Source organism: Dunckerocampus dactyliophorus, chromosome 1 (genome assembly GCF_027744805.1).
Source record: "Dunckerocampus dactyliophorus isolate RoL2022-P2 chromosome 1, RoL_Ddac_1.1, whole genome shotgun sequence".
Lineage (NCBI taxonomy): Eukaryota > Metazoa > Chordata > Actinopteri > Syngnathiformes > Syngnathidae > Dunckerocampus > Dunckerocampus dactyliophorus.
Genome location: NC_072819.1, coordinates 44,790,174 through 44,817,886, shown reverse-complemented (window position 1 = coordinate 44,817,886; position 27,713 = coordinate 44,790,174). Strand labels below are relative to the sequence as shown.

Sequence of the window (27,713 nt, the reverse complement as noted above, 5' to 3'; positions counted from 1 at the left end):
GTGACAATTTAAAGTAAAGAATTTGTGTGACACAAGGTAAGTGCATTTGTGTGACAAATTAGAATTACCTGAATAAGTGTTCAACTGTCATTCAACTGAGAGGAAAGTTATAGTTAGTGCAGCTAGTTTGCTGCAGCAGGGGAGTGCATAATCTTGAGAGGTGTGTATGCTTTTGGCCTTCTCCTGTATGTTGATAGACTGTTAAAAAAACAAACACATGAGGGCCAAAAATAGATACTTCTCAAGATTATGCACTCCAACTTTACAACAGTTTAAAACTAGATTTCATAGCCAGTTTAAGACAAGTGCACAAAGAGGTTCAATGTAATATATCGAATAATATATGCACTCGGTGTGTTGAATGTGTGTTGTGGGGACGCCGTCAAGGCCCAGACTACATTGATGACAAACCGAAAAAAAAAATCCCTGTGAAGTTTAAAATTCTGCTAAAGTACTGCACTTGCACTAAACTTCTAAATGTAGTATGTTAAACACCTTAGGGTGCAAGTACATTGTCAGCACAACAAACATTTTCCCACATAACAAACGTTTAAAAGACATTTCACCAGTGTGTGCCCCCAATCTACTGCGAACAAGTACACAAAGATTGTAAATGTAATATATGAAGAAATGTAGTGATCGTGCAATACTTGGAGCATAATTTAAACTCCACAGGAATATTTTTTCCTTGTTAATTATCAGTGTATTTTGGACATTTACGGGGTCCCCACAACACACCTTCCACCAGAGTCCGGGTACACACTCTTTGTGAAAAATTGGAGAATCAGTTTCATCCACAGGTTTCACACACAGGGTCAGGTCAAACTCTTGTCAAAGGTGTGTTGTGGGGACGCCGTCAAGGCCCAGACTACATTGATGATAAACCAAGAAAAAAATCCCTGTTGGGTTTAAAATTCTGCTCAAGTACTGCACTTGCACTAAACTTCTAAATATAGTATGTTAAACACCTTAGGGTGCAAGTACATTGTCAGAACAACAAACATTTTCCCACATAACAAACGTTTAGAAGACATTTCACCAGTGTGTGCCCCAATCTACTGCGTACAAGTACACAAAGATTGTAAATGTAATATATGTAGAAATGTAGTGATCGTGCAATACTTGTAGCATAATTTAAACTTCACAGGAATATTTTTTCCTTGTTAATAAACAGTGTATTTTGGACATTTACGGGGTCCCCACAACACACCTTCCACCAGAGTCTGGGTACACACTCTTTGTGAAAAATTGGAGAATCAGTTTCATCCACAGGTTTCACACACAGGGTCAGGTCAAACTCTTGTCAAAGGTGTGTTGTGGGGACGCCGTCAAGGCCCAGACTACATTGATGATAAACCAAGAAAAAATCCCTGTTGGGTTTAAAATTCTGCTCAAGTACTGCACTTGCACTAAATTTCTAAATGTAGTATGTTAAACACCTTAGGATGCAAGTACATTGTCAGCACAACAAACGTTTTCCCACATAACAAACGTTTAGAAGACATTTCACCAGTGTGTGCCCCCAATCTACTGCGTACAAGTACACAAATATTGTAAATGTAATATATGTAGAAATTTAGTGATCGTGCAATACTTGTAGCATAATTTAAACTTCACAGGAATATTTTTTCCTTGTTAATAAACAGGGTATTTTGGACATTTACGGGGTCCCCACAACACACCTTCCACCAGAGTCTGGGTACACACTCTTTGTGAAAAATTGGAGAATCAGTTTCATCCACAGGTCTCACACACAGGGTCGGGTCAAACTCTTGTCGAAGGTGTGTTGTGGGGACGCCGTCAAGGCCCAGACTACATTGATGATAAACCAAGAAAAAAATCCCTGTGAAGTTTAAAATTCTGCTCAAGTACTGCACTTGCACTAAACTTCTAAATGTAGTATGTTAAACACCTTAGGGTGCAAGTACATTGTCAGCACAACAAACATTTTCCCACATAACAAACGTTTAGAAGACATTTCACCAGTGTGTGCCCCCAATCTACTGCGAACAAGTACACAAAGATTGTAAATGTAATATATGTAGAAATTTAGTGATCGTGCAATACTTGGAGCATAATTTAAACTTCACAGGAATATTTTTTCCTTGTTTATAAACAGTGTATTTTGGACATTTACGGGGTCCCCACAACACACCTTCCACCAGAGTCTGGGTACACACTCTTTGTGAAAAATTGGAGAATCAGTTTCATCCACAGGTTTCACACACAGGGTCAGGTCAAACTCTTGTCGAAGGTGTGTTGTGGGGACGCCGTCAAGGCCCAGACTACATTGATGATAAACCAAGAAAAAAATCCCTGTTGGGTTTAAAATTCTGCTCAAGTACTGCACTTGCACTAAACTTCTAAATGTAGTATGTTAAACACCTTAGGATGCAAGTACATTGTCAGCACAACAAACGTTTTCCCACATAACAAACGTTTACAAGACATTTCACCAGTGTGTGCCCCCAATCTACTGCGTACAAGTACACAAAGATTGTAAATGTAATATATGTAGAAATGTAGTGATCGTGCAATACTTGTAGCGTAATTTAAACTTCACAGGAATATTTTTTCCTTGTTAATAAACAGTGTATTTTGGACATTTACGGGGTCCCCACAAAACACCTTCCACCAGAGTCTGGGTACACACTCTTTGTGAAAAATTGGAGAATCAGTTTCATCCATAGGTTTCACACACAGGGTCAGATCAAACTCTTGTCAAAGGTGTGTTGTGGGGACGCCGTCAAGGCCCAGACTACATTGATGATAAACCAAGAAAAAAATCCCTGTTGGGTTTAAAATTCTGCTCAAGTACTGCACTTGCACTAAACTTCTAAATATAGTATGTTAAACACCTTAGGGTGCAAGTACATTGTCAGCACAACAAACATTTTCCCACATAACAAACGTTTAGAAGACATTTCACCAGTGTGTGCCCCCAATCTACTGCGAACAAGTACACAAAGATTGTAAATGTAATATATGTAGAAATTTAGTGATCGTGCAATACTTGTAGCATTGTAAATGTAATATATGTAGAAATTTAGTGATCGTGCAATACTTGTAGCATAATTTAAACTTCACAGGAATATTTTTTCCTTGTTTATAAACAGTGTATTTTGGACATTTACGGGGTCCCCACAACACACCTTCCACCAGAGTCTGGGTACACACTCTTTGTGAAAAATTGGAGAATCAGTTTCATCCACAGGTTTCACACACAGGGTCAGGTCAAACTCTTGTCAAAGGTGTGTTGTGGGGACGCCGTCAAGGCCCAGACTACATTGATGATAAACCAAGAAAAAAATCCCTGTTGGGTTTAAAATTCTGCTCAAGTACTGCACTTGCACTAAACTTCTAAATGTAGTATGTTAAACACCTTAGGGTGCAAGTACATTGTCAGCACAACAAACATTTTCCCACATAACAAACGTTTAGAAGACATTTCACCAGTGTGTGCCCCCAATCTACTGTGTACAAGTACACAAAGATTGTAAATGTAATATATGTAGAAATGTAGTGATCGTGCAATACTTGTAGCATAATTTAAACTTCACAGGAATATTTTTTCCTTGTTAATAAACAGGGTATTTTGGACATTTACGGGGTCCCCACAACACACCTTCCACCAGAGTCTGGGTACACACTCTTTGTGAAAAATTGGAGAATCAGTTTCATCCACAGGTTTCACACACAGGGTCGGGTCAAACTCTTGTCAAAGGTGTGTTGTGGGGACGCCGTCAAGGCCCAGACTACATTGATGATAAACCAAGAAAAAAATCCCTGTTGGGTTTAAAATTCTGCTCAAGTACTGCACTTGCACTAAACTTCTAAATGTAGTATGTTAAACACCTTAGTATGCAAGTACATTGTCAGCACAACAAACGTTTTCCCACATAACAAACGTTTACAAGACATTTCACCAGTGTGTGCCCCCAATCTACTGCGTACAAGTACACAAAGATTGTAAATGTAATATATGTAGAAATGTAGTGATCGTGCAATACTTGTAGCGTAATTTAAACTTCACAGGAATATTTTTTCCTTGTTAATAAACAGTGTATTTTGGACATTTACGGGGTCCCCACAACACACCTTCCACCAGAGTCTGGGTACACACTCTTTGTGAAAAATTGGAGAATCAGTTTCATCCATAGGTTTCACACACAGGGTCAGATCAAACTCTTGTCAAAGGTGTGTTGTGGGGACGCCGTCAAGGCCCAGACTACATTGATGATAAACCAAGAAAAAAATCCCTGTTGGGTTTAAAATTCTGCTCAAGTACTGCACTTGCACTAAACTTCTAAATGTAGTATGTTAAACACCTTAGGGTGCAAGTACATTGTCAGCACAACAAACATTTTCCCACATAACAAACGTTTAGAAGACATTTCACCAGTGTGTGCCCCCAATCTACTGCGTACAAGTACACAAAGATTGTAAATGTAATATATGTAGAAATGTAGTGATCGTGCAATACTTGTAGCATAATTTAAACTTCACAGGAATATTTTTTCCTTGTTAATAAACAGGGTATTTTGGACATTTACGGGGTCCCCACAACACACCTTCCACCAGAGTCTGGGTACACACTCTTTGTGAAAAATTGGAGAATCAGTTTCATCCACAGGTTTCACACACAGGGTCGGGTCAAACTCTTGTCGAAGGTGTGTTGTGGGGACGCCGTCAAGGCCCAGACTACATTGATGATAAACCAAGAAAAAAATCCCTGTTGGGTTTAAAATTCTGCTCAAGTACTGCACTTGCACTAAACTTCTAAATATAGTATGTTAAACACCTTAGGGTGCAAGTACATTGTCAGCACAACAAACATTTTCCCACATAACAAACGTTTAGAAGACATTTCACCAGTGTGTGCCCCCAATCTACTGCGAACAAGTACACAAAGATTGTAAATGTAATATATGTAGAAATTTAGTGATCGTGCAATACTTGTAGCATAATTTAAACTTCACAGGAATATTTTTTCCTTGTTTATAAACAGTGTATTTTGGACATTTACGGGGTCCCCACAACACACCTTCCACCAGAGTCTGGGTACACACTCTTTGTGAAAAATTGGAGAATCAGTTTCATCCACAGGTTTCACACACAGGGTCAGGTCAAACTCTTGTCGAAGGTGTGTTGTGGGGACGCCGTCAAGGCCCAGACTACATTGATGATAAACCAAGAAAAAAATCCCTGTTGGGTTTAAAATTCTGCTCAAGTACTGCACTTGCACTAAACTTCTAAATGTAGTATGTTAAACACCTTAGGGTGCAAGTACATTGTCAGCACAACAAACATTTTCCCACATAACAAACGTTTACAAGACATTTCACCAGTGTGTGCCCCCAATCTACTGTGTACAAGTACACAAAGATTGTAAATGTAATATATGTAGAAATGTAGTGATCGTGCAATACTTGTAGCATAATTTAAACTTCACAGGAATATTTTTTCCTTGTTAATAAACAGGGTATTTTGGACATTTACGGGGTCCCCACAACACACCTTCCACCAGAGTCTGGGTACACACTCTTTGTGAAAAATTGGAGAATCAGTTTCATCCACAGGTTTCACACACAGGGTCGGGTCAAACTCTTGTCAAAGGTGTGTTGTGGGGACGCCGTCAAGGCCCAGACTACATTGATGATAAACCAAGAAAAAAATCCCTGTTGGGTTTAAAATTCTGCTCAAGTACTGCACTTGCACTAAACTTCTAAATGTAGTATGTTAAACACCTTAGTATGCAAGTACATTGTCAGCACAACAAACGTTTTCCCACATAACAAACGTTTAGAAGACATTTCACCAGTGTGTGCCCCCAATCTACTGCGTACAAGTACACAAAGATTGTAAATGTAATATATGTAGAAATGTAGTGATCGTGCAATACTTGTAGCGTAATTTAAACTTCACAGGAATATTTTTTCCTTGTTAATAAACAGTGTATTTTGGACATTTACGGGGTCCCCACAACACACCTTCCACCAGAGTCTGGGTACACACTCTTTGTGAAAAATTGGAGAATCAGTTTCATCCATAGGTTTCACACACAGGGTCAGATCAAACTCTTGTCAAAGGTGTGTTGTGGGGACGCCGTCAAGGCCCAGACTACATTGATGATAAACCAAGAAAAAAATCCCTGTTGGGTTTAAAATTCTGCTCAAGTACTGCACTTGCACTAAACTTCTAAATGTAGTATGTTAAACACCTTAGGGTGCAAGTACATTGTCAGCACAACAAACATTTTCCCACATAACAAACGTTTAGAAGACATTTCACCAGTGTGTGCCCCCAATCTACTGCGTACAAGTACACAAAGATTGTAAATGTAATATATGTAGAAATGTAGTGATCGTGCAATACTTGTAGCATAATTTAAACTTCACAGGAATATTTTTTCCTTGTTAATAAACAGGGTATTTTGGACATTTACGGGGTCCCCACAACACACCTTCCACCAGAGTCTGGGTACACACTCTTTGTGAAAAATTGGAGAATCAGTTTCATCCACAGGTTTCACACACAGGGTCGGGTCAAACTCTTGTCGAAGGTGTGTTGTGGGGACGCCGTCAAGGCCCAGACTACATTGATGATAAACCAAGAAAAAAATCCCTGTTGGGTTTAAAATTCTGCTCAAGTACTGCACTTGCACTAAACTTCTAAATGTAGTATGTTAAACACCTTAGGATGCAAGTACATTGTCAGCACAACAAACATTTTCCCACATAACAAACGTTTAGAAGACATTTCACCAGTGTGTGCCCCCAATCTACTGCGAACAAGTACACAAAGATTGTAAATGTAATATATGTAGAAATGTAGTGATCGTGCAATACTTGTAGCATAATTTAAACTTCACAGGAATATTTTTTCCTTGTTTATAAACAGTGTATTTTGGACATTTACGGGGTCCCCACAACACACCTTCCACCAGAGTCTGGGTACACACTCTTTGTGAAAAATTGGAGAATCAGTTTCATCCATAGGTTTCACACACAGGGTCAGATCAAACTCTTGTCAAAGGTGTGTTGTGGGGACGCCGTCAAGGCCCAGACTACATTGATGATAAACCAAGAAAAAAATCCCTGTTGGGTTTAAAATTCTGCTCAAGTACTGCACTTGCACTAAACTTCTAAATGTAGTATGTTAAACACTTTAGGGTGCAAGTACATTGTCAGAACAACAAACATTTTCCCACACAACAAACGTTTAGAAGACATTTCACCAGTGTGTGCCCCCAATTTACTGCGAACAAGTACACAAAGATTGTAAATGTAATATATGTAGAAATGTAGTGATCGCGCAACACTTGTAGCATAATTTAAACTTCACAGGAATATTTTTTCCTTGTTAATAAATAGGGTATTTTGGACATTTACGGGGTCCCCACAACACACCTTCAACCAGAGTCTGGGTACACACTCTGTGAAAATATTGGAGAATCAGTTTTATCCACAGATTTCACACACAGACTATATGACCTGTGACCAGTACATCCTACATCTGAAGTTGCTGGAGCAAAACACTTACACTGCTGACATCAGAGCACAAATGAATGCATAGTTGTTGCATTATTGTCCATTAAACGTTTAAATCTGAAATCTGAAATGTGATAGTAATAGTTGCTTTCTTGATCTCTTGATCAGAAACCTTTTTAACATATGTGACATTCTGAACATGTCATTGGTAATATATTTGTTGCAAAGTCCCTTCAAATCACATTGGTAATATACTTGTTGCAAAGTCCCCACTAATCACATTGGACTTGGTGTGAAGTATGCAAATATTATGTTAATGAGGTCCCCATTAACCGTGTTTTCTCGATTTTTCTTATGTCCCCACATAGCACGAGAAAATTCATTACATCAACAATTTAGATATTTGAAGTCGTGTATAAGCTTATAAAAATGTGGTTAGAGTACCTGATTTTTTTCATCCTTGTAGCACCTTTAGAAAGGGTGGTACTCACAAGTGACGATAAAAAATATGGTCCTCAAAAAACATGGAAACGAGAATGTGTGTGTGTGTGTGTGTGTGTGTGTGTCATTAATGGCAGCCAACTGCACCTGGCAAGTGTCTTCCCTGAGTGAAACCAAAGCCCACCAGGTGATGCAGCAAAAAGCCAGTGTGTTCATCCATTTTAACCAGCGACAGCTCTCACGCATCTACCCGTCTTCTTATCGCGTGGACTCCTCAAACTTCAACCCTCAGCCCTTCTGGAATGCTGGCTGCCAACTTGGTAGGTCCCAGTCTCACTACTTTGAGTGCTCTTCCTCTCTCTGTCCTCACCAATGACTACTGATGCTCACTATTTCATTTTGCACCTGCAGCATTGATGAACATGTTTCCTTCCTTCATTAGCTGTCACTGTGTCCATGTGAGTTAGCCATTATGTTGACCGTAGTAATGGAATGGCTTTGATTTCAGTTGCACTCAACTATCAGTCAGAGGGTCGAGTCCTTCAGCTCAACAGAGCCAAGTTCTACAGCAATGGCAACTGTGGCTACATCATCAAACCCAGCTGCATGTGTGAAGGTCAGCACACTGATGATAATAAGCACTACTCACAAAAAGTTCAGGATTTTCGACTTGCAGGTGAAATTTCAGGATGAAACTAAAATGCGCTATAACCTTTTACAGGTGAACTTAATTTCACCTCCAAACTTTTGAATGCACATGTCCAGCTGTTCAGTTTTTCAGTACTTTTTGCACAAATTACTATTCTTGAACAAGGAGCATAATAGCAAAATTCACCACTACTACTACACGCTACTGCTAGACAATACAATTAAGCAAATAAAACATAATTGTCGATTGAGCACAGAAGAATTACTTTGAATGCCTGGTTGTCTTATACACGTGAACAACATTTTTACGTCAATGCCAGGTGCCTTTAATCCCAATTTGGAGGATCCACTGCCAGGTCAGATGAAGAAGCAACTGGTGTTGAAGATCATCAGTGGACAGCAGCTGCCCAAACCCAAAGACTCGATGCTGGGGGACAGAGGAGAGGTAGAATACGTTCATGCTTATTTTTACAAACTTAACCTGCAATAGCTTGATCAGTAGTTTTATTGGAATTTGGCAATCCACTGAAATTGCATCTCACTGCTCATTTCCCTTTGTCAGATCATTGATCCCTTTGTGGAAGTGGAGATCATTGGCCTCCCAGTGGACTGCTCCAAGGAGCAAACCCGAGTGGTGGATGATAATGGTGAGTGTTTGGGGGGTAGATTGATTTACTTTATCTTTCTACATAACGTACCGCAGATATTTCATTTTCACATGTCAACTCCCATTTTAAGTATGTCTAAACTGGATTGGATTGTGGAGGGCTGTGGTTTTTAAAACAGGATTTGGGATATCGATTAGTTGGGGAAGTTTGTTGGTTAAAAGTAGGGCTGCACAATAAACTAATCAATACAGGAATAATGAAACTGCAATGTAGGCTTATTCCATTTTGGGATCATACAGTACACATCATCATCCAGCGATGTGCGGTGAGGTTATGGCTGGTGAGGCACTGACTCTTCTGGAGAACAACAAAAAGAAGACAATGATTCACTTTTGTTTAAAAAAAAAAAAAAAAAGTGTACAGATTGTTTTCAAATGCTTCTTAGTCCCATTTATTAACTTTTTATTAACTAAAAAACATTTGTATTTTTACCTTTTATCTATATATGAATTACATGCAGCTTTTGCTTCTGATACTTTGTTGTAAAAGTCCGATCACCCCACCAGGTGATGTAGGCTATAGAATCCTCCATCTTGGCAGTCAAATTCATTCATTCATTGAGCAGAGCATAAAAATATCTTGAATACATTTGACTTTCTGCTACCTAGTGCTTCTATCACAAAAAAAAGTCAGCTTTTCCTCTACGAACGAACGGCAGTGACAGGCACCTTCCAGCTCACGCATGCCCGACCCCTTCAGGATGCAGCGTTACTGCAAGTGTCTCCCATGACATTTCTATGTATTTTATTGTCCAATTAGCAAGAATAATGATGTCACACCTACATTAAAGACATTACACAGGCTGTAGAAAGTCATGGTGTAATAATAAATGTTTCTGCGACATTACATTATTGGTGACATGCCCACAAACAGAAACTGACAAGCAAATTGGCAGGCACCGTGATCCAACTCAATGTGCAGGTAGGCAGGCACACTCACAGCAGCCTCACTTGATCAGGAAATGTGCAAATTCAGCGATTTTTACATTAAGGACAACTGCACTTTTTTTGGAATTTTGCCCATCATCAACAATCCTTATGTGAAACATGAACACAAGTCTTTCCCTTTTCTGTGCATTCTAAAGAGAGAAAAACACTTAGCATGAGGGAGCTAACAATGCACGTAATGAGCCACACGGGAACCTCCAACAACGTTTTATTGTTTTATACAGTATACATGCTGTGACCGTGCAGTAACAGGCACATATATGATAACATGCAATATTTACAGTATTTTGCCGTATTTTGGTCATTTTAAGCATTACCGGAACTTCTTTCTTGGGCGCATTGATTTCACAGAGCCTGCAACTTCCGTCAACAACAGCAGCAGTATAGGAAGCGCACGTGTCTGTTTACTAATCATGGTAGACTTTGTGAGAGCCACTGCCGCCGACTACTTTTAAACAAATGAGGATCCAGAACCTTATCTTTTTGAGCATGAATATACGGAAGATGAGCTAGAGATTTCTAGAAGTTCAGCGGGCAAGAGAGTGAGAAGTCAGAGCAGAGGAGGGCTGAGAGAGTCAGGATTAGCATGACTTGTTGGTGTAAATGTGGAGCTTGCCAAGTCATGCCAACAGAAATCGCGTGTTTCTGCTGCACAGAGTGTTACCATCATAGGAAAGGCTTCGTGCATACGGTGAGGGGGACATTGTGTCAAGAGACTACATCGCAACGAAGGAAGAGAATTGTTAGCGCTGACAACCCCTGCAGTGGTAGAAACATTTTTCCACCTACCCAAAATTCAATTAACAGATATTAATGTTTGTTTTATGCTATCAATCGTTTTTGCCTCTGCCTTGCGTGCCTCCTCTGACTGCACGTCACTGTCATCAACATAGACAACATGTTGTCATGAGGATGTGCAGTGCAGCACATTTAGGATACCAATGACCACCAAATATATACACACAGTATATAACGATGTCATTGAACTGAAAGTCACTTGTATTGTATTGGATTTACATGTGCTAAATCAGTGCAGTGTTGTGCCGACATTGCACATAGAAGGCTCTCTATACCTTTTTACAAAAGGTCATATTTGACAAAGGAAGCTGTTGCATTGTATTATCCTATTTGCACACTCAGTCACAAGAGCCAATTACAACAAAACAATGACTATTTATATTATTTTCACTATATTGCAGTCAAAGTGATACAGTAGGTACCTCATTGGCTTAGTTGAATGGGTTTTGATGTATAATTTATGAGCTGAGTGCAAGGAGACCTGCACATGCAGCACCTCTGTCTGCACACAAAAACACACAATCTGAATAATTGATTACCACTGAGCTGAGTGTTCACTCTCCAAAACTCTCCTGACTATACTGTCTCTGTCACTTTATTTCTTACCTTTCCTCTCATTCCCTCTCTCGCTCTCTCCCACTTGCTCTCATTGTCTTTCCTCTTGATTCCTCCTTCCGTCTAATCTTTTCTCAAACCCTCATCCCTTCTACTTTCTCGTGCTTCAACCAAATCTCGCTTGGGATGATCCTGCAGGTTTCAACCCGATGTGGGAGGAGACTCTGGTGTTTACAGTTCACATGCCAGAGCTGACCCTTGTGCGTTTCCTCGTGTGGGACCATGACCCCATTGGTCAAGATTTCATTGGCCAGAGGACTATTGCCTTCAACAGCATGATGCCAGGTAAGACTTGCTCATCACCTGCTTGTGGACGGAACTAAGACCTGTCTTATGAAGTTAGGCAACGTAATGTCTTGCTAAACACAGACTCATGCAGTATATACATTATATATCTGTATACAATGGAACCTTGATTAGTATACACACCGTATTTTGGTCGTCGAACGCATCGGCAAAATGTTGTCCTGGTTTGCGTACATTTTAGCTTGGTTAGCGTACAATACGGCGCGCGTCCTGTCATGTTATTAATATACTGCGTGTGTGCAACTGTGTTGTCAGTGTATTTCTTATCATAAAACGCTAGCAGCTTGAATGGAAACAGGACCCGAAAGTCAGCTCCGCCGCCCGTCTATGATGTCATCAGCAGGTTGACTTTGTAGTTCTTTGCTAACTAACACAGTTATGCACGTTTTTATAATTTTACATGCATAAAATAATTATAAATACTTAGAAATTACAAATGAAAGGGATCAATGACTATTTAAGATGACTTATACCGTCATTGAAGATGTGATGACGTGTTGGTAAAGACACAATGTGACAGCAAGATCAACACGGACACCACCTTTGTGTTTTGCTTGAATTCATTTGTTGAATTCAATAGTGTTTCCAACCTCTGGCACTTGCAACTTTCTTTGGCTCCATTTTGAGTTATTTTGCAGCCGTCATCAAAAGAAAAGCAGAGACCTGAGGTGAGAAACGCTATTGAATTCGAGAAATAACTCATGGCAAAAGACAAAGGTGGTGTTCGTGTTGATCTCGCTGCCACATTGTGTCTTTGAAAACAATTGCGTCTTCAGTGAAGGTTATAATAACCTTAATTGTTTGGTTATCCCTTTCAGTCATCATTTATATCTTTTTATTTTTTATTTCAAATTATTTTCTGCATGGAAAAATGTAATTGTACACTTACTTTTTTTTTTTTTAAACGTGTTGCGTGTTAACATTTTTGGCTTTCTGGAACAGGTTAAAGGGATTTACATTATTTTGTATGGGGAAAATTGATCCGGTTAGAGTACGTTTTGGTTAGAGTTGGACCTTCTGGAATGGATTAATGACTCTAACGTTTATGAGACGAGACGATACATGAGATTGGGTCTACAAGATGAGACATAATTTTAAATGCACTTTTAGGAAAAGTACCACAAAAAAAACATAGAAATATATATATATATATGTACATACATATATAACTTTCTTCCTGCCTGTTTGGAGACGAGGAACATAGAAAACAGACATGTAATGCACATGGCAATATATTGAGGCCGGCATTTTTATTTAGTGTGTGTTTAATTTGTTTATTATCGTCCCAGGCCTAGTGCCCACGGGAAATCTTGTCACGTTTTAATCTTGCAAGATCTTGTGACCCGAGCCCTTGTGACACCCCTACTTACCAAGGTTCCACTGTATTTTGATTGTCTTATGATTCATTATTTTCCCGCGTGTTTGTGTGCAGGTTATCGCCATGTGTACTTAGAAGGTATGGAAGAGGCTTCCATCTTTGTTCATGTAGCTGTGCATGACATAACTGGTAAGGTAGGTACCGCTGTGGAAGACGGATGGATTACTACAACTATTATAATTTCCACCAGTAGACTAAAATATATAAATAACATACATGATGATTTTTAAATCCTGGCCAGATGCTTTTTGTAGGTTCCAAAAAGTGAACTGAATCCGGCCACCTCAGTTACAGGTCATTTGAGCTTGCAATTAGTAGTCTGGTACAATTCTGTCAACTGTAAAGAATAGTGTGGTAGATTTACATCTTTCGGAGCCATTTCTAAACAACTTCAACCCCAACTGTATAGTAAATATTTGTATTGCTCTCTCCTTTGCTACAAATGAGAGCTCCTATGTAAAGTCGGTGGTGTCCAGATCAGATCTATCTGGATGCTTGTTAATGTGGGTCTGAACAGGGCTAGCGTGTATGATTGCTGGTGTTTCTGGCTCAAAGTGTTTTTATACTTTTAGAAATGATGTAGCTATTGTTATAAAAGCAGTTTGTTTTAATGCATTCAGTGCATTTTGTTTTAAATACTGTATGTTGTTCATATTGTCCTTGTTTTGAACCCTGTCTTTCTCAGCTGCTTTGTGTCTCCTGTTGTGATGTGTTTCTTTCGTGGCTCGCCACCACACACGTTTAAGTTCTTTGTCATCTGTGCCTGTCTGATTCTCTCTTTCTCTCTTTCTCCCCATCTCCGCCTGTGTCTGTATGTAATTCCAGTCGCCCCCTTTTTTCCCAAATGATTCATTTCAAAACCGGACATTTTTAGGAACGTTGAAGCTGCCACTGATAACTCAGGTGTAGTGACACCCAGTCAGCATCTTGCATGAGCCTATTTGACACCCTGCCCCTGCACATACCCCACTCGCCAGCTAAACATACTGTAAAAGAGCAACTCATGCAACGCATGAGTTATTGAAGGCTTGTCCTATTTGCACCTTCAGTAATCCACCAAGTAGATCCAATGTCTTTAATTCGAACATAAAAAAAGAGAAAACTGGAAATCTCCTGCTGTCGCTTTTTTTTTTTTTAAAGCAAAAAACATTTTATATTCCATTTTTTTTGTTGTGTATCGTCCCGGTGCTTTTGATGATTGTTGAACTCTGCCACTATATTGAATTATTACTAACCAATAAAATAAACATGTATAATCTCAACATAACATTCAATTTTTAAACATTTTTGATACTGATTTTTTTTTTTTGTTGTTTTCATTTTCTTTGAGTAGTGAGTCAAATGAGAAAAAAATCTTTCCACCGTTCCCCTCTTTTGGAGTTATCTACACATTTCACTACATAATTTATGTAATTACATCTCTTTTATTTCATTATTTTGAAGTAGTAATGCAGTATGACTTCGTCATCCTCTTCTGCTGCTCTCCGTGATTAGATTATGTGAGAGAAAAAAATGGATTCGGTCAATTGTACAAAAGAAGTTATACTCTCAAATGTCGTAGTCGTCATATGGCGGGTTTTCTTGAGCATGGGTCATTTGCATAGGTCCCTTACACCACTTGGTTTTGTCACAGTTGTCTTTTTGTCTGTACTGCTACTATCACCCCCGTTTCAAAACTTAGACTACTTGGATCTACTTCTTTCACAATGTTGATTAGCAGAAATTGCAGAGTGTTTCAGTCCATACCCATAGCTCCATTTGGTTTGGCTTGTTCTTTGGAATGGTTCAGTGGTTTAATGTTGGACGTTGTCTGACGAGATGACCTTCACAATCATCACATTGTCTCCACCTGACATTGTCATTGTCACTTTTAAGCTTTGTCGTGGGTCTAATAAAGCCACAGAAAAAAATCCACACCCTATTACATTGTAAGGTTAATGTATTGATCGATGTTATATTATTCTGATCTGAAAAAAAATTGTTTATAAATGTTTTTATAGCCAAGGCTTTATATTGGACTGTTATACAAACAGTTTAACACAAATTGAATGTATAATTCACCACCTTTCAACAATCACAATTTCTGCTATAGTGCTCATTTAATTTTCTTGCTGCTTGAGACAAATGTGCTAAAGCTCAAAATGACTAACTCACTAATTTTATTATTTCGATGTGATGAAGCATGGAATACAACTGTAAAATGATCAACACTTGGTGACTATTCATGTGTATAACAGGATGTTTCATGTACAGGGGTGTGAAAAAGTGTTTGCCCACTCCCTGATTTCTTATTTTTTGCACACAGACTTGTTTCAGATCGTCAATGACAACAAAACTGAGCACAAAATGCAGTTTTTAAATGAAACTGTTTTTATTAGGGGAGGAAAAAAAAATCCAAACCTACAAGGCTCTGTGTAGGAAAAAGTGATTGCCCTCTGAGACGAGACAAAAATTTAACTTTTTGGAAGACGTGTGTCCCGTTACATCTGGAATAAAAGTAACGCCGCATTTCAGAAAAAGAACATCATACCAATAGTAAAATATGGTGGTGGTAGTGTGATGGTCTGGGGCTGTTTTGCTGCTTCAGGACATGGACAACTTGCTGTGATAAATGGAACCATGAATTCTGCTGTCTACCAAAAAATCCTGAAGGAGAATGTCCGGCCATCTGTTTGTGACCTCAAGCTGAAACAAACTTGGGTTCTGCAGCAGGACAATGATCCAAAACACACCAGCAAGTCCACCTCTGAACGGCTGAAGAAAAACAAAACAAAGACTTTGGAGTGGCCTAGTCAAAGTCCTGACCTGAATCCTATTGAGATGCTGTGGCATGACCTTAAAAAGGTGCTTCATGCTGGAAAACCCTCCAATGTGGCTGAATTAGAACAGTTATGCAAAGATGAGGGGGCCAAAATGTCCAGAGCGCTTTAAGAGACTCATTGCAAGTTATCGCAGACACTTGATTGCAGTTGTTGCTGCCAAGGGTGGCCGAACCAGTTATTAGGTTTAGGGGGCAATCACTTTTTCATACAGGGCCATGTAGGTTTGGATTTTTTTCTCCCTTAATAATAAAGTTTCATTTAAAAACTGCATTTTTTTTTCAGTTGTGTTGTCATTGACTAATATTTAAATTTGTCTGATCTGAAACATTTAAGTGTGACAAACGTGCAAAAAAATAAGAAATCAGCAACGGGTCAAACACTTTTTCACACCACTGTATACATGTGGATATTTAAAGTTTTTAGTTACTCCTTAAGCATGTTGGCTCCACCAAACCTACTGTATCTGTTATTGCAATAATGCAGACTGTACCAGTGTTGTCTGCATTATGGCAGCAATTATTTTTGGTGCATCGTCTTTGACTCACTTCCATTTTGACCTGGTAATTCACCATGTGTTTGACAGTTTGTTTCTTGTGTTTCCGTCAGGCCAGAGCAGTCAGCGGTATAAAAGGGCTCTTTCACAGAAACCCAAAGCAAGCTTCCCTGGACAGCCATGCTGTTGCACAGCACAGCCGTAAGCAACCATTTGGTGCCCACCTCCTGCGCCGCACTGCCAGTGCACCAACCAAAGGTCAGCCCAAAGTCAAGAAGGGCCTCCCTGAGATCGCCATCAACACCAAAGACTGTAGCTCAGAGGGCACAAGTGAGGACAGAGAGTCTGAGGACAAGGCCTCTGCTTCCTCCTCTCACCAGCCCACACCACCACAACTCCGCAATGGAGATTCACTGGCATCCCACCAAGCCAAGGGCCCATGGGAACACCCTGACACCAATGGGACTTTTCACACTGAGGGTAAAGGTAAGAGCCCTCGTTTTGCTCCTCAACGTCCTATGAGTGAGCCTCTTAAACGGGCCAGCCGGCTACGCTTTCACGATCCAGAAATGAAACCAGGGGTTTTCGCCCGAGTTGCACTTAACAGCTCAGGCAGGGTGGGAATGTCTTCCAACTGTATAACATGTGTGATTGGCTCCAAGGAAAGTCCAGAGGCAGAAAGAAAGGGTTGTGCTGAGGAAGGGCAGGGATCAAAGTCAAAAATGTCAGAAGAACAGGAAAGAAAGAATTGCTCACCCAGGAAAAGAGGTCAGTCAGAACCTGCAGCTCGTCGGCAGCCAAAAGCTACTCATCCAGAATCCCAGTCGCTTCCTCACTCTAAGGAGGCCCAATTTCAGTACTCATCCCAGGCTTTCCTTCGACCTAAGCCCTTCCCCAGATCCAAAGCCAGGCAGAGCCTGGCTGCCCAGCACATCCAAACACTGCCCGACGCCTCACAAAGGAATGCCCTGTCTTGCAACATTCCTCGTAGACGCTTTCCCAACACTGTCACACCTGTGCAGAGCCTCACACCAGATTGCAGGACCAACCTCCGTTGGCACCAGGCAACAGTACCCAAATACGGTACTGTGTGTGGCCCAGCATTTATGCCGTTCACAAACGGTGATATGAATCAGTGTTTCTCACTGAGTGATGACAGCAGTAGCTGTGACAGCTTTGACAGCCTGAGCAGCTTTGACTCACCCCCAGTGCTGCCTCTGAGTTCTGTTCTTGACAGCCGTAAGAGAGCTGTAGGCACTCTTCAACGTGAGATGAATGCCCTGTTCGCTCAAAAAATGGAGGAGTTACGTCAAAAGTCGCCCCTGTTCTTTGCTGGTAAGATGCTCACGAGGCATAAAATGCAGCTGACTGTTTTGTAGATGTTGTAGATCATTTGTAGTTTTTTTTTTTTTTTTTAACTTGACCCCAAACCTTCTAGATCACTTATGTTAAATAGGATTTCTCCTTCTATACCCGCTCATAGACATCGCAGACCCTAGAATCTTATGTGACCCTAATACAGTGTTTTGTTTAATTTAATGAGTTTCACTTAATGATGAGCAGTAGTTGTGACAATTTAATAATACACGTGGTTGAAATTGTTGGTATTCTTACACCAAAGAAGGAAAAACCCACAAGAATGCCTGAAATTACTGGAAATCCACAAAAGTGATAATACAGAAAAAATTACTAAAAAATTAACATGTGCGCCTACACATGAATTAAAAACTTAGTTTTGTCGGTAAACACAAGAATCTAGTTACAGAGTGCGTCGGCGGAAGAATGCATGCGGGCCGTAGCACAAGAATATGCAGTATGGGCCTCTTCAGCTACACTGAGGAAGAGTAACACCACTTATTAGTTAACTTTTTACACTACATTATCTCTCCCAAGTGGTAGTGCGGTAAAGAAAAGGAAAGCCATCACCATGGAAGTGGAAAATTAACAATTAAAATCTCTAAAAGAGGAGATATACCCACATTGGCCACTCTTTAAGGATAAGGATGAAGATTTTTGAATACTAGAGGGGTAATGGATTTGATGCACTGATACAAGGAGATCTGTGGGTGGAACAGGAAGTCATCCTTTCAGACTAGCCTGGAACATTATTTTAAGAAGGTAGAAAGGCCTGCAAGACAACCACTGGAATAAAAGTAAGAAGGAGCGCTCTTTTTATTGCCGTTTCATTTAATTATTGTATTCCTGTGTACAGTGTGAGTGACTTAATTAAAGTATAACTTCCTACTTACTACACTTTAACTCGACTTACATCACAGTCTGGGAACGGAACCTGCTCGTAAGGCAAGGACCACATGTAGTGTAATGTCTCGCCCTTAGCAATTCTTGAATGTTTTTGGCCATTGTCCTTTTGCAGGACCCATGACCTGTGGCTGAGACCAAGCTTTCTGGCAACACAGTTGGCTCCAGAATGCCTTGAATATATAGTCTTGAGATTTCATTGTACCCTGCGCACATTAAAGACACCCAGACAGCCTTGGAACAAAACGGAGTCGCCATGTTTTATAGTGGGTATGCTGTTCATTTTGCGTCTGTAAACCTAGAGTTTATGTGACTTGGCAAACAAATCTCCTAGAAGCTTTATAGCTCGTCAGTGTGCATTTTGGCAAATTCCAGTATTTTCTTTAATTATGACTTTTGTCTGTTCAAGTTATTTCAGTGACCATTTTAGTGTTTGTTTCACAGAAGGGTACCAACAATTTTATCCACCTCTTTAGCTATCCCTAAAACAGCATTAAACAACTAAATCCCTCTTCTTTCTACACATATTTGATTTAAACTGTGCTTGTCTTTGCCCAAAATACGCAATCTGATACTCCCTACTTGCCCAGCAGATGACACAACTGGTAAGTTTTGAAATATAATTTACTTATGACCTAAACCAGGGGTCACCAACCTGTCGATCCCGAGCTACTAGTCGATCTTTGGGACTTTGCCGGTCAAGCAGGAGAATATTAGAAAAAAAATATCATCAGTGAGAAACATGGAATTGAGATTCCTATCTATGGTTTCATTCCATTCATCCATTGTCCAGAGTTTTCTTCTTCTAGTTTTGGTCCAATATTTACTAAATAATTGTTGAACATTCCAACTACCTCATTCATATCATCCTTATTAGTGTTTCCAATCATGGGTAATCCAGGGTAATCTGCTTTCTTAGTGCTGTTCCCTATAATACTATTTAAGATACCCCAGGTTGCTCTAATGTTATTTTTATTCTTATCTAGTAAATTACTATAATATTCCCTCTTGCACACTCTCAAGATTGTTGTCAACTTATTTTTATACTTTTTTCTGCTTCTTTAGTTTGTTGAATGATAAATTTCCTGTATAATGCATTCTTCTTCTTACAGGCGTGTTTTTAGTCCTTTTGTCATCCGTGGCTGGCTGTTTTTCCTTTTGCTTCTTGGACTTTTCTCATCAGCGCGCAGCAATGTGACTGCTCACGCAACAGTAATTATTGCACGTTGTGGCTCAAAAATCAGCCTTTGCTACCACAAAATGAAGGCACAAATATAACTCCATAGATGTGTACCTCCAAAAAAACGCTGCTCATTAGGACTGACTGTCGTAACGCAGTCCCTCGCCCCTCAACCACCATCGCTTTGCTCGCCCACAACACGGAGTCAACCAGCCAAATAGATTTGTAGTTTGCTCATAGAGCCGACGCCGCAACCCCGATCCCGACAAAGATCCACAAAAGTAGGGGTGCCCAAAGTGCGGCCCCAGGGGCCATCTATGGACCTTGGCTAATCTGTCATTGCATCACACATGTCATTTCAGAAACAACATCAAATTAAAAAAAACAGCAAAACTGGTAAAAATAGCACAAAAGGCAGATCTTGCGCAGGTTTACGGCTGAGACCAGAGATCTTGGTTTCCAAAAGGTTGGTGACCACTGGCCTAAACATTTCATATTTGGGTTGTGAAACAGTTGTATTATATTTTATCACTCCAATAGTTTGGAAATTGAACCAGGTACATACAAGTCCTGCTTTCAACTTATAGTAAATTCGCTTTAATAAAGAACGCAGACTCAATATATTCACGTAACCGTCATGTATTTTCTGCAGTCTCGTGTTAGGTTTCTGGCATTAGTTGTGTATAAACCACCATACTGTAGATTGTATGTCCCTCAACATATTGAATGTAATGATACCATTTTTAATGACTAGTTTGGTGGGGGAAAAAAAGTCAAAAATAAATATAACAAGAAATGGTAATACAGTGGAACTCTGGTTTCCATTATTAATCCTCCCGGAAGGTCAGATGAAAACCGAAACGTACGAAAACCGAAGCAATGTTTTCCATAGGCAATAATCCAATTAACCCGTTCCGGACACCCAGAAACGTGAACAAAAAAAACATTTTATAGAGAATATTGATAGTTTTACATGCAGAAAACCATGTGAAATACATCACATTTACCTTTTATTGAAGACTTGTTGGTGAACACAGCGATGGGATCAGTGGAGGGACACACACTGGCCCGACTCAGTTTCTGTAATGTGTGTCTGTTACACCGTTCTCCCTGCAAACTGCATTAAAGGTTCCTACTTTTACATTACATTGCAACGCTACAGATGCTACCGACTTCTTTATTGAAATCAATAGTGTTTCTCACCTTCTTTATCAAAGTTCTGGCACTTGCAACTGTCTTTGGCGTCATGGTGGCCTTAATAAAAAAACAGAACACTTAAATATGCAGTGCGCTTGAATGCTTCTTCAGCTCTGGGCGCACAGTTGCTTATTAGGAGGAAGAAAGGAGACAGAAACTGAGGATTTCAGAGTTTTATGTGTGTTCGATGAAGAAAAAAAACACACACCGAATCTGTCTATAGTGTCGCAACTCTTAAAGAATCACTATCCATGCTTCACAGAGTCACCAACGCCTGGATGCTTTGTTTGGGCAATGTTTGGCCTTACGAAAACCGAGACATACTTTTGGCACCAAATTGGTGTACGAAAACCGAGGTTCCACTGTAATACAAGAAATGGTATCTTAAATGTTTCTTAGGGAGTCATGACAATGACAAACACTTAATACAATAACATAAAGTGTTGACAGGTAATGTTAGGTATAATTAACTATATTAAAATACTTTTATATCATTGATATCCATTTGTAAGATTCAGAGTTGAGTGATTCCAAATGGATGGATGACTGACAGCCTAGTTAAGGACAGCAGAGTGTTTTTTCATTAAGGCAAAATAATTTTAAAATACAAGGTACGGCGTCAAGGTCAACGTATTCCTAATTTATCTCAGTGAAATTTTCCTCCCCTAAACTACTCGTCTTTCACTTTAACTCAGGACTTTTTCCAATGTCTTTCTATACTGCAATATATTTCCATGAGGTCAGTCCATAATCTTTAAAAGATGTGTTTTTCTCTTGAAGCTGTCTCCTAGCCCCCCCCATCTCCTTCTCTTTCCAGTTTTTGCTGAACTCCTTTTTCCTGTTTTTCCCTTTGCACGCTCTCTCTGTTCCTAGTGCAGAATTGCGGGGATGACCAGATCCAGGTAAACCTGCATGCGTGCAACCTCATACATATATTCTGTGCACCTTCACTTCACCCATCAGTCTCTCCATCTCACCTGCCTGATTTTCACCTGTTCAACATTCCACTGCTGTGTTTCTGTGGGTGCTTTTACTGTACATATCGGCTTTCAAATCATTTATTTGTACCTATAAAATGTTGAAAAACTTCAGGAAACATTGTGATTGGATTTATTTGTTGCAACAGTGCTAGTATTTGCATCTCTGTCATTTTCCCAAAACTATCTTAAGAAGGTTGTTCAGGTCTGAAACTCAACAAGTTAGACGTAGTGGTGCGCTATATAGTATATCCTAAACCCTCCATGTAATAGCCAGAAGTCTAGACAGCAGGGTTTGCAGAAGACGTCTAATATTGTACCTTTTGAGAAATACATATTCCAAGCTTTATTACTGTATGTTCCATACTATAAAATAAAAGAGTCCTGAATAGGGGAAAAAACACATAAGTTGTACTGGACTATAAGTCGCGTTCAGGGTATTCGGTATTTACGATTGAACAATCGTCAGAGCAAGCTTTGTTTTTTAGGAGTGAGAAGATTAAATTCACAAAAGAAGAATACAAACCCTTGGAGTCGGGAGCAATGTTTACGCCAACAGGGAGATGAAAGAAAAACAATTTTTTTAATGTACCGTGATTTCCGAACTATAAAGGGCACCGGTATTTAAGCCACACCACTAAATTTAGAGAAAAAAGATTTGTACATATATAGGCCACACGGATCTATAAGCCACAGGAGTCCATGTCATAACATGGGATATTTAGTACAAACGATGTTACACAGAAAGATTTGTAAAAACTTTTAATTAAATAAATGCTTTTTCCCAAACAGTGCATGAAATATGGCTAGTTAAACAGTAGCCGACCAGAACAGCCATTCATCGCTGTCCTCGCCTTCCTCCTGGGAACTGAAACCACTAAAGTCGTCCTTTTCAAGCGTTGGAACCGAACAGCCCCACAATTCCCTCAGCACACACACTACTAGCGTCACCCCCGTCCCGAGGCAAATCAGCCCCGGAGCCCGTGCTGTCCTCTCCAGCATGCAGCAGTCCAGCCCCCCAAAACCTGCCAGCAGCAGTGAACCTCTCGACGCCGCTCCACTCTGCCAAAATACATCGGCAGACCCAAGCAAAAGCCGCTAGATCGATCGCCTTCAACGTGAAAGCCGCATCACGCATCACTTCTTCACACGTTCTCCATGATGAGTAGTGATGTGTGGATTGATACTGAAATATCGCTACCTCCGATACTGTATCTTTAGGCTCATAAATCGATTCTCAAATCAAAAATATTGATACTTTGATATTTCAGTCATTTAAGGTAATATATATCATTAAAAGGAACACCGTGGAAAGTAACAAAATTATTGAGACCTTGTCTAAATGTTATGCAGTTGTTTCAAATAAATGAATAAATTGTGCCGATGTCTTATATTCTTTATTTTAGGAGCTATGCTGTGATTTGAAATACACTACTTTTTTAAAATTACCCAACACATATTTGGGCAAAGTATCTGTAACAGATTGGTATTGCTGATACCAGCCGGAATTTTACTCAGTATCAAATCGGAAAAGAAATCAATGGCACATCATTAATGATGAGGGCGCGTACAAAGCACAAAATGACTGCTTTGAAGCACATGACGCGACCACATATTAGCCGCATAACTGTATAAGCCGCAGGGTTCAAAGCATGAGAAAAAAGTAGCGCCTTATTCACTGGAAATTACAGTACATGGACATAATAAAGATGTACCTGTTTAATAAATGTTAGAATTTTCTTGAAAAAGACACTTTTATATATGACATGACGCCTGGACATATGTATAGAAATGTATCGAACAGTTGTGCTTTAAAACCAAAACTTCATTTTTGTATTCCCAAATGAATTAAAAGTGTCTATTTAGTTAGTCAGTGGCTGACGCAGCAGCTATATTTTCCAATCTAGATATAATTAGTGTCTTAATTGAACAACACTGCTGTCTAAAATACAAGATTTTTCAGTCCACACTGGTGTCATATAATTATACTTGCACAGTACTTACAGACACACAGTCTCCAAGGCAGAAGCGTATTAGAAGGTATTCCATAACAAATAGTGTCCAGTATGTTCTGGATCATTCGATTTCTGTGCCTAACTGCATCACAGGCTCATTAGGTGTTGACAAAAACAGCCACCACCCACTTTAACTCATACATACGTACATGTTAAATTATATACAGTATATAGTAGTTTGATATATGTCGCAGGACCAGCCAAACTGTGACAAAATGTGCCACGTATAATCTGGAAAACACGGCTGAAAATCCCCATAATCACTTGCGTACACAGGTTCAGTTAAATGTAAACAACTCATAGCCTGTTTCTTTCCACAGACTGTTCCATAGCACAGAGTCCAACTGCACTGCTTCCATTTCCTGCACGAAATCACTCTGGGGATTCGAAGAGCACACACATCATCTGCTCTGTCACCATTCCAGAAGGCAGCCTTTCTTCACATCATTCCTCATCATTCCCGCGGTCTCCGAACAACCCAGCGAATGCTGAATCCCAGTTGGCAGTTAATTCAAATCGATTGCTGGACAGTCCTAGTACAGTGAGTGTAGACAACAAAAAGCTCAATACACTTACTAAAACAATGTCCCTCTCAGTGAAGTCTCCCGCTGAACAAAATACCCAAGTTCCCCAAACTATAAGAAGTGGTAAGTTGGCCTTTGAGTACACTCAAAGCCAGAGGGAAAACCTTGAAACTCGGACAGACAAGAAAAATAACAAAGATCAGAGACTGGAAATTCCTGCTGCAGCATTGCCTCCTGAAACTCCTCCAGTCCTTGCACAACAAGCTGCCAAGGCCCAGGGAGCAATCAGCACTCTGTCATCACACACACCAGTAAGAAGAGCAAAGAGTGGGGGCCATGTTCGAGCAGCTGCAGCCTCAGGGGCCCACTCAGTTCCTGAAGTATGCACAGATGCTACCACGACCGACCGCCTTTGGAGCAAGCTTGAGCCAGTTAGCCATAGAGACAGCATGTCCTCCTCCTCTAGCATCTCTTCGAGTGACACAGTCATTGACCTTTCCCAAGGCAACCTGGCCAAAAAGAGTCTTATTGGAACTAGCGTCACCTGCGACCCCCTCTGTGCCAGCTGCCACCATTCAGCACTCATTTCCTTTGACAGCCTGCAAGCGAACAGGAGCAAATCAAACCCCAATCTTCAACAGAGTGAGTGCTCCAGAGATGGGTTGACGCCGCCTCATCTGCAGCATGGCCTGGAATCCCCCATAGACCTAACCAACAGACTTACTCAAAGAAGGCACACTTGGAGCCGACTCTTCATGGAAGGGCTCAAGCAGTCATCAGCCAGCAGTCCGTCATCAGCATCTCCATCCAGAACGCCAGTGTCCATATCCAAAAGCCTTGGGGATCTTACATCAGATGATATTTCTTGTAACTTTGACAGCAAGTACCGCAGCATCAGCCGTAGCTTCTATATTCGACCAACCAGGGACCAGCTTCGAAAGGGCAGCTCGGAAAAATCCCACCCGAGCAGTGACCTGACAGAGCAGCTACGGAAGCTGACCGATGTGGAGCCCCTGAATGCGAGTGACTTTGCACGTGAAAATAGGCCGAGCGAATACGAAGAGGAATCCGTAGCTGAGCATCTCATTAGGAGGACTTCCTCCAGGAGCCAAAGCAGGGTGCGTTATATTGCAAACCGGGCCAAGAAGGCCCAAGAAAGGCAAAGGCTCCAGAGCTTGATGCAAGGCAATACAAGCTTTGACCTTACCAATAAAATGGGTGGCGGTAGTGCTTGCCCCATTGAAGAGCGAGGGAATCCTGAAGGGGCCTGTTGCATAGATAGAAGCCCTTGTGCTAGCCCAAACATGGTCTGTGCAGCCACATCTTTGGGATCCCCCTCAAGACCGTCCCCTTCCTCCGGAAACCCTGCAAACAGTGACGTCCTTTTTATGCTTAGACTTTAAGTGGACTGGCAGGTTTGAGCGTCAAAATTCTCATTTTTTTCCAAGAAAAATTATGTTATTCTTCAGAAAAGGTAGCATAGTTGAACAGAATATTTCACAGAAAACTGGATTCATATAAATTGTCCTGACATTATGGAAAAACAAGTTCGACAGCCCTGTAAATCTGTTAGATACAATGTATTTAGAGAAAATTGCCATTTTTAATGCTTCTTTATGTTGACTATGATCTAATGTTACGTTTAAGTATTTTAGGAGGTACAACATTTAGTAGCAGTAGCTCAAGTAGATGCCATCTCTTAACTTTAACCCTGTCATTGTATAATCTGAGTTTAAAATTAGGAACATCATGTCGAGATATTATTTGTAGCCCATCCATCAAGCAATATAAGAGTGATGGCGTTGTTATGTGAAAAATAATGTGCAGTTTTATGCTAAAAGATGAGCTTTCCTGAGAAAATGAGCTATCCCTACAATGCAAGATGAACGTTTTAATTCATACAATGCTTTGTGTAGTGCTTACCTGTAATGCAACCGAGCTGCCAATTGTCTGCTAATGATACTGATCTGCAGCATGTCACAGCACTGACGGAACGACTTCTCTTTTAGTTGACTGCATGTGTTAGATGCACTGTATTTACCCCGGACTGGGATTTATTTTACTATTTTTTTTTTTATCAACATGTTCACCTGTTATGTAGGAGAGTTTGATGGCGTCCCAAGAGCATCACAGTGTAGTTTTTATGTTCTCAGTAGTCCATGGTACTAAAACAAAACAAAATCTGTAACAAAGCACGTTTGTCAGCCTGCTGCATCGTTTGTACTGCCATGCCAGTTGTTTGTGCAAAAAAAAAAAAGAGACAATATTTAAACAACAATGTGTAATTATGACTTTAATAAATTCCAAACAATAATGCACGGTTTCACTCTGTTTTCATGTTTTCAATGAAGCCTAATGACAGGTCACCAGCATTCCGGAATACAGTAGAACCTCTAAGGTCAAACAGTTTGTTCCAGGAAGCTGGTCCATCACCGATTTTGTCCTATTATAGGAATACTCACAACTAAAATGGTATTAATCAAAAAATGGGTCAAAATGCTGCCTTTATTAACTGCACAGGCGGTAGTTTAGGCCAGCGCTTCTCAAATAGTGGGACGGGGCCCTGGGGTGGGGAGAAATTTCTTCAAGGTTGCACTTCTGTTTATTCATGCTTGAACAATGCTGGTGCTTGCAACTCAAAACAGTGGTTTGTACAGATAAATAAATATCAGGTTCTCAATAGTATTTCAAATTTGGGGGCATCAAAAAAAAAACCAAACTGTCCTCTGAAGGAGTCTGACAGCAACCATTGGTTCCACGGTGGCCTAGTGGTTAGCATGTTGGCCTCACAGTCAGGAGATCGGGAAGACCTGGTTTCGAATCTCCGTTGGGCATTTCTGTGTGGGGTTTGCATGTTCTCCCCGTGCGTGGGTGGGTTTTCTCCGGGTGCTCCGGTTTCCTCCCACATTCCAAAAACATGCATGTTAGGTTAATTGGCGACTCTAAATTGTCCAT

At 40.3% G+C, this 27,713-nt stretch overlaps 1 protein-coding gene across 14 annotated transcripts in view; it reads left to right on the top strand.

The window, feature by feature from the left end:
- The window catches only part of plch2a (phospholipase C, eta 2a), a 154,872-nt gene extending 127,570 nt beyond the window's left edge, over positions 1 to 27,302 (top strand). For 2 of the 14 annotated variants that reach the window (XM_054797594.1, XM_054797578.1), the window contains exons 15-23: positions 8,069 to 8,251; positions 8,440 to 8,547; positions 8,900 to 9,024; positions 9,142 to 9,226; positions 11,746 to 11,892; positions 13,346 to 13,425; positions 14,117 to 14,194; positions 16,720 to 17,092; positions 24,555 to 27,301. In XM_054797594.1, the coding sequence (XP_054653569.1) occupies positions 8,069 to 8,251; positions 8,440 to 8,547; positions 8,900 to 9,024; positions 9,142 to 9,226; positions 11,746 to 11,892; positions 13,346 to 13,425; positions 14,117 to 14,194; positions 16,720 to 17,092; positions 24,555 to 26,161 (2,786 nt within the window). In that variant the 3' untranslated portion in view covers positions 26,162 to 27,301. Of the gene's footprint in view, positions 1 to 8,068; positions 8,252 to 8,439; positions 8,548 to 8,899; positions 9,025 to 9,141; positions 9,227 to 11,745; positions 11,893 to 13,345; positions 13,426 to 14,116; positions 14,195 to 16,719; positions 22,145 to 24,554 lie in introns of those variants that run through there. The other 12 variants (XM_054797618.1, XM_054797610.1, XR_008573538.1 and 9 more) reach the window with 11 other exon arrangements.
- Positions 27,303 to 27,713: the final 411 nt, after the last annotated feature.